The sequence below is a fragment of the Hydractinia symbiolongicarpus genome, chromosome 8, assembly GCF_029227915.1.
Source record: "Hydractinia symbiolongicarpus strain clone_291-10 chromosome 8, HSymV2.1, whole genome shotgun sequence".
NCBI lineage: Eukaryota > Metazoa > Cnidaria > Hydrozoa > Anthoathecata > Hydractiniidae > Hydractinia > Hydractinia symbiolongicarpus.
Genome location: NC_079882.1, coordinates 28,839,094 through 28,846,743, shown reverse-complemented (window position 1 = coordinate 28,846,743; position 7,650 = coordinate 28,839,094). Strand labels below are relative to the sequence as shown.

General features: G+C 32.0%; 1 protein-coding gene across 1 annotated transcript; it reads right to left on the bottom strand.

Moving 5' to 3' along the window:
• Positions 1-624: 624 nt before the first annotated feature.
• Positions 625-2,096, bottom strand: LOC130654187 (uncharacterized). Its single transcript, XM_057456728.1, has 2 exons — positions 1,885-2,096; positions 625-1,400 (listed from the first exon to the last, which is right to left on the bottom strand). The coding sequence occupies exons 1-2, from the start codon at positions 1,970-1,972 to the stop codon at positions 1,144-1,146; spliced, it is 345 nt and encodes a 114-aa protein (XP_057312711.1). The 5' UTR covers positions 1,973-2,096; the 3' UTR covers positions 625-1,143.
• Positions 2,097-7,650: the final 5,554 nt, after the last annotated feature.

The window sequence follows — 7,650 nt, the reverse complement described above, 5'->3', positions numbered from 1 at the left end:
GAGGAGTCTTGCTGACATCCGTATGCTGAGACCTTGATTGCTATATAAGGTCGCATATTATATTTAATTCAAAAGGCAACAAACAAAGAATTATTGCACGTCTATTTTTCTTGAATTTTATATCTACCCATTCTCGAAAAGACAATATTTGACTTAGAATAAATATTGGTATGAATGTAGATATTACTCTACCTGGAATGGATAAGTCTTGATATTTAACGGGTGGGCATACAATATCTGCTTATTGCAAGAAATAAAAACATTTGATTTGCACGTGATAGTTGTTAAAAAAGACAAATCCCTACAAATAGAGAACTTATTGCTGTGTCATTATGATAAAGTGATGCTTTAAAAAAAAGGATTTGCAAAAAAATTTAATTAAAATTTGTATATAGTTATACAAAGGCTGAACGATTGAAAGGTTATCTATCACGCTGCTTAGTACAATGCCTAAATGTGCTGCGTGTTTCTGTTTTGATGATAACAGCTTTTAAAACTTTATCGATATTAGTTACTGAGTCGCCTAGTGATCAATTGTTTTTACATCTTACTATAACGGCTATAAAATTAAAGTTGTTACTTGCAGAGAATTTTTCTCTAATGCAAAAGTGGTTGTAGTGCGTTAACTCTATAGCATTGTGATCCTCTCTCCAAACCATAAACAGTAGGTGCGTATAAACTTCCCCAAAAACTGGGAATTCTAATAACTCAAACTGTTACAGCGCATTCTTCATCAGGAACACTCTAGTTTGAAAACCTCACTACCATGAACAAACATCTTGATTCCTTGCCTGTTATCCTTCGGTCCCTTGCTCCAACATAATTACAATGGGATCTTTTTATAACGAAGTTATATAAAAGAAAAACGTAGGGTAAGAAAATCAGCACTTGAGAAATCATTTGTTAAAAAGATAAATTGTTTTTGATAAAGGCAGTCCAATAGATACACGCGTATATCCTCGTACTTGCAAGAGTAGCATTAATACTTAAGGAAAAAAGTGTACTAACTCTTGTTGTTGCTTTTTTATTTTTTTTAATATTTATTAATCTTTAATACACAAAATCCGTGCATACAAACATTGGATATGGTGAGAAAGTGCTGGACTAAATCATCTTCTTTTGCCAAATGTGCGGATCAACATGTCAACCAAATGTTTTGAGAAAATGAAGAAGTTTTTTTACTTCTTTATTGAGTTGACAATCAGCGTTTTTCTTCTTGATACACCGTATTTCGTCATGTCGGCACTTCAAGTAACTGTTAATATCTTCGACAAGATTTTTACATTTTTGCTCATAAACTGCAATGCAGTTAGTATTGCATATATCCTTGAAAGTCACTTTGGTGCTAGGTTTACTTGTTGGCGATTCTTCACTGATGCATAACATTGCCAAAATGAACACTAAAACAGGAGAAAATGCAATACATACATGGTCAAATTCCAGCATTACACAAATGCAAAATCTTTTCTCGTGGATTTATCTGCCGGTAATGGGTACTGTATACTTTTTTGACTGATAATATCATTTTAAATTAATTTTTATACATTAATTGTGTCACCATGGGATCCGGTGTCAGACTACTGCATAGGTATATTTATTCTAATCATCCCTCCTACAAAACTATTTTCTTGATATCATTTTAAAATATTTCATCGCCACATCACATATATCTATTTGTCTGTTATTTGGGTTTTTGGTACAACGAGATTTCACCCTTTAGATAATATGCCTGCGGTGACAAGAACATATATGAGCATAGTAGTTATATCCAACTAATGTATAGTACGTCGATTGTCTTCTTAGAATTCCTGTTTTTATTAAAGCTTATATACATAAAACTAATGTAAGCCGTTTACAAGAAATATATGCTTTTAAGAAACCTACCGCCAATAAAGAACATTGCTTCGTAATTTGTTCTTTTAATTCTGTGTTGACACCAGCACTTAGGGGTATGATATGCTTTCGAAAACATCTGAAAGAATGTTAAAAAGCGTTGTTTGCCCTTGCCTCCCGTGGCTACAAGGAAGTCAAGGTGATGTTAAAATTACATAACTTATAAAAAAGAGCATTTATTGTCCATGGTTGTCGATAATGAACAACTCTCCATGGACGAGAAATACCAGTGATTCTTTTGTTTTGAAAAGAATTTTTTCTTGAAAACGTTGTCATAATAAAAGTAGTTTAGCAAGCCCCTCCTAACAACGTAAAATGACTATTGAAACAGAAGACTACAAATCTTATTATTGCTGCCAACTGCTACTTCCAATGGGAACATAGACACCAAGTGGTTTTACAGCGAAAAGAGATCAAAATACTTTCGGTAGCCATCGTTTTATATATTTAAATATTTCTCTTTACATCTTAATTTATGTTACGAGGGTTTATGGCTCATCAAATTGTTTCGTTAGAAATGTACAGCAAATTCTTCTAAATCCTTCTCTAAATATACAAGTAACATTCAAGCTTTTATTTCTAAAGCTTAAACAGTTTATTTCTAAAATTTCTTGTAATTCTCTTTAACTGCACTTTCTGCTACGCAAAAAGCTTATATTTTTTTCTATAGCTGAAAATGCAGACAAATGGATACAAGCTTTTACAAGTTCATGCGTGTTCACGTGACTATAAATTGTACGGCCTTACCATTGGTACATTTCTCAAAACAAAGTGGAGTTTTATGCTTTGAATTTAAAATCATATTCAATAAGTGTAAAATTTTAAACTCGATTCAATCACAATTCATCAAATGGAAAGTAAGGATTTCAAATATAACAACCATTTTCTGTAAAAACAAAGAAAAAAAAGCATTCATGAAAGTTATTTTGTCTCCGATGGCGACTAGCTACATGAAACTAATAAGTATATCCTATATAGTCGGTCAGAAGTAAAACCAGAAGGTACAACCTACTGTCACTTTATCACATCAAGAATAGTCATCCAGTATTGTTTATTTGGTGGAGTAAAAAATTATTAGTAATTGATACCAGGTATAATGGCTAATGCAGGTAAATTATGTTTAAAAGCCGTGTGGGGTCGTTACAGTACTCTCAGGCGCATCTCTTGTTTTGAAAAATAACGTTTTTGCATCTTCAGCTAAATTACCAACATAGGCCACGCCTGACATTACCCCGTTTAGCTAGAATCAACATTTTTTTTTGCGAAATAACAAAGTTAATTGTATGTATATGTATCTACGATTCAAATACAACAAGGAACCACGTTTAGTTTGAAATCACACCTAGCGAAAAAACATTTTAGCGCTTGCGTTCCGGCCAAGTATTGAGAAATATGTCGTTATAATACCGATTCAGATATAGAAAGAATATCTGTCTCTTTTTTCTGCTTTCGCTAATAGCTACCCTGTATATTTTTTAAGCTCTCTAATCAAAACTATCTACAAGAAAAAAATGAGTAGTTTTGTTTACTAGATTAGCTGCGTCTCCAGTTGCATCACTTGCACGTTTGTAAATTGTGTAATAGAGGAAAAAAATAAAATTCAGACCAAACTGTTCATTAAAAAAATTTGAACATAGTGTGTCAAAAGGAGAAAGAAAAACTAGTCGTGAGAATAAAACCAAACTTAACTCTAACATTTTTAAGAAAGTCCGGTGTACAAGTCGTCAAACTTTTAGCATGCTTTAAAGTTTCATTTACTTTTCTTACTCCGAATAGGTGTTTTTTTTCATAAAAAAACATGGTTTTTGTATACAATCTTTATCTTTTGCGTGTAAGAAAGCAAAACCGAATATGAGTTGTTCTTTTGTGAGAGCGCATGTGAAAAAAAAATGAAATAAAAAACGTATACACTCAAAAATGACATATTTTCTAAAAATTTAAAACTTTGTATATAAATACAACATTCTCTACTCACACAATAAACTTTACGAATCAAGTTCTTATCCACGACTTTTAAATCCGCACCATTTTTTGGCTTGTTTGTATGTTTCGCTAAAATATTTTAAATGTTTTAATATGTTTTTAGGGAAGTATCAAAACTAACTGCAAGTTTAAACGGAAGGACAGTTCAGCTACAGCCTGTTGTTACAAATTTAATTAAATAAGTTAGAAAAAAGTATCGACCTAATCTGTATGACATAAATAAGAAATACAGGCAACTTTATTTGGCTACTACTGTTTAGCTGAGGTACCATAGATAGCGCAGCTGACCTCAACATAAGTTCCACATCGGGTTGGCGAAGATAACACAAAAAAATACACAATGTTGCATATATCACAGCCTTCTGATTAGCTCATTTGCCACTCGCCAAAGTTTTAGCAATATTTAGGTGAAATCTGCTGCGAGACGCCATTTTATTTTTGAAGCTAGACAGGGTTTTACACGCACAGTTACGGACCATCTTTTGATAAATAAAAAAGCCCGTTCTTTGGACTATTTTCTAATCATTATGGATTCCCAGCTGATAAAAAGACAGACAACACTTATTAATAAAGAAATTATAAGAAAAACAGTGCTTGTGTCAGATTATAAAGACGGCAAACTTGCGCATTAGCCTTTGACGTGTTGCAAAGACAATGGATCGATTGTAACGTAAATTAAGACCTTTTGGAAGAAAAAAAGTAGTATTATTTTTTTTCAGCCAAAAAGTTCTTTTCCTTATGACGTCATTCTTGATTCTTTAACGTAGTGTGAAATAAATTTTTATAGATTTTTATAAAATAATAAAGTCTGCACTAAGAATTAGGACTGTGCCTTAAGTGGCACGAGAGAAACCAAATTATATTTGTGGCGTAGGGAAAAAAAAAGTCTATCATTTTCTTACAAATGAAAATAGAATTTTTAGGCTACTGATGGTTTAATAAAATTGTTTTAAATATTTACCGTATATTGTTAAAAATAAGTAGAGAAAAAGGAAAAATCAATTCCTAAAATTATAAAAAGACGTGGAACTATTTATATTAGTTAAGTGAAGTCATATTACATAGAAACTACATGAAATAGGTTATATGTTTATTGTTGCACAATGTGTAATTTAGATCGGTTAATTACAGTCTTTTAAGGAAAGCATAGATTTTTTTTATATCTTTCTTTAACTGGCACTCAGCTCTCTTCTTTTTGATGCAGCGAATTTCGTCGTGTCGACATTTAATATAACTTGAAACGTTTTCAGCAAGCTCCTTGCATTGATACTGATAAATTGCAATGCAATCAATATTGCATATGTCTTTAAAAGCAATACTGCTTACTGCTTTACTTGTTGGGGATTGGTTACTCGTGCCTATCATTGCCAGTACCAACAGAACTACTAAAATTGGGAATAAAGAAAAACAAAATAGTTATCTATGTTTACTGTTTGAAAGAAGATGTTAAGGTTTTGATTTAGTGTAGAAAGATAGCTACTTACTATAAGAAGTGAAAGACATGATTTGTTGAATGATATTCCGCTTGCCCTTCTCTCTGCCAAAAAAAATTAATTTTTTTCAGCAATTAAAATGTTATGGTCACCTTATATACAGGAGGAGCTGTTTGGTCATTAATTGAAGTTCTTATTTTGTTTTTTAAAAACAAAATTGCAATGCTTGATATCAATTTAATTATATGAAAGCAAAGAACACAATCCTGTTGTAAGCTTCCTGTTCTATTTATGAAAACATTGCGTCGCACCTACGCATGTCGCACCCAACAACATAACCGATGATTAATAGAACATCTTCAATATGATCTGCTCATAGAAGATGAAGGTGTCGAGTACTATTTTCATCCTGATTTCAATACAAATACAATTGTTATTTAAAATAGCTCGTATATGGCACTTTTAAATCTACATAATGACAAATGAATTAATCAATGGCTTATGTGCAACAAAGATAATTTGGTCCTCCCACCCAACAACAACAAAAATAAAATTAAATGACTAACTTCCGACATGAACGATCCTATTATGGAATGGTATAAAACATTGATTGAAACCCTTCCTTTCCTGCCTGAAACATATTCTGTCTGTTGACTAAGTTACAAAAAAAGAAATTATGACCTATTTTTTTAAAGCGCATAGTATTGCTAGCCCAACGTGCGTTCATATGTCGATATGCATTATCTACTTTAACTTATTACGATAGAGGATAGACCTGGATTCGTTAGTGTCCAACTGAGAGAGTTAAGGTTGTTATTATTTGATTTAATATGACTTCAACCACTTTGTTATTGATTTTGTGTAACAAATATGAGCGATAATTCATTAGAAGTAAAGTGTTGCTTATGAAATAAGGTGAAGTTATGCAATGTTTGTTGTGAAATAAGTTACACTAATTGATTTTTTTTGTTATTATTAAACCCCTTTTTCTACTGGGCGTTAGAGGAATAACAAAGGAAAGGACTGGGCAAGAAAGAATACATCACGTTCTTAAAGTTAAAATCAAATTCAAATGCTTTTTTCGAAAAGAAAAAAACAGTGTATGGCATTGCGTTTAATTCAATTTGAATTCTTTTTTTACTGATATTGATGAAAACTTTTAAAAAGTCCAGCAAAACTATTCCATAAGGAAAGCAATTGAAATATTCTTACAAACATTTTAAATGCGTGACTAAATAAAGTTTGGGTTACCGAACAATCTGTTCAATTTCAAGCTAGAGTTTTTGAAGAAGTTTGATAGGAAATTTTGGTGCGACCAGCACATTCATTTGATAAGCATGATACTTTGAATTTTAAATTTTAAATTCCGTACGCGTTTAAAAGAAAAACAAAACATTTTCAACAAATGAAAGTTTAAAAGCAAACAAGAAAAGCATTTCTTACAGAAAGTATTTATTTTGCGGTTTTTCACTTTTTCACTTTCACCCACGTCACCCAAAACACAGCACACGGAATCAAAATTAAACGGACATGACAGTTCTGTCTATGTTGAGGACTGGAATGTCAAATTTATCTGAATGATCATTGATGGAGAAACAAAGAAGGAGATTAAACTCTTTTGTTGCAACGTTCGCATATTCTGGCCATATATTGGCCAAAGGTGACCTAACGATACCAGGGTATTTTTTGCCGTCTTCTTTCATATCAAAAAGGCAAAATACCTTGCAGACGAGGGTGTACGATAGTATACCAAAAAATAGTTTAAAGCCTCAAAAAAATATCTAATATTTAGTTAACCTTTCCCACAAAAAGAATACTTCTCCTTCTCTCTCCCTTTCCTTCCCCAAGATTGACGTCAATAGTATTATTAAAGTTAGTGACGCCATCACAATACACTTTATTGTTTAAATGTTAATAACTTAAAAACGATTGAAATAACTGATGTCATCACCGCAAGGGTCATTCAGACATATCTAAATTAAATTTAGTAAAATCCCGAATCCGATGACGCCTCAGTTTGATATATTTTCTTGGTCAGCGTGTCAAACTCTGGCAAATAAACTTAAGTGTTAACAATGTTATTGAAAACAATTTTTACTAGACACTGTTGTCACGCTATACAGCCTAATCTTTGTTTATTTTTCTAACACATTGAAATATACTTGTTTCAAATGAACTGTTTTTACAAAGAAAAAGTCATTTTTTAAAAATAGTAGTTTCCGTGCGTTGTTTACTATTATTGTTAGTATCTAAGCGACCTTAACAACAAAATCAGCATTGCTGCCGCATTGGGCTGAATATGCTCCATCTGTTAATACTCAATTGCGATTCACACCTACAG

Coding starts and splice junctions, on each gene's coding strand:
- LOC130654187 (XM_057456728.1), bottom strand. CDS start 1,972: ATGTTTTCGAAAGCATATCATACCCCTAAGTGCTGGTGTCAACACAGA. Junction 1,401..1,884: donor AGCAATGTTCTTTATTGGCG/GTAGGTTTCTTA, acceptor CTCCTGTTTTAG/TGTTCATTTTGGCAATGTTA.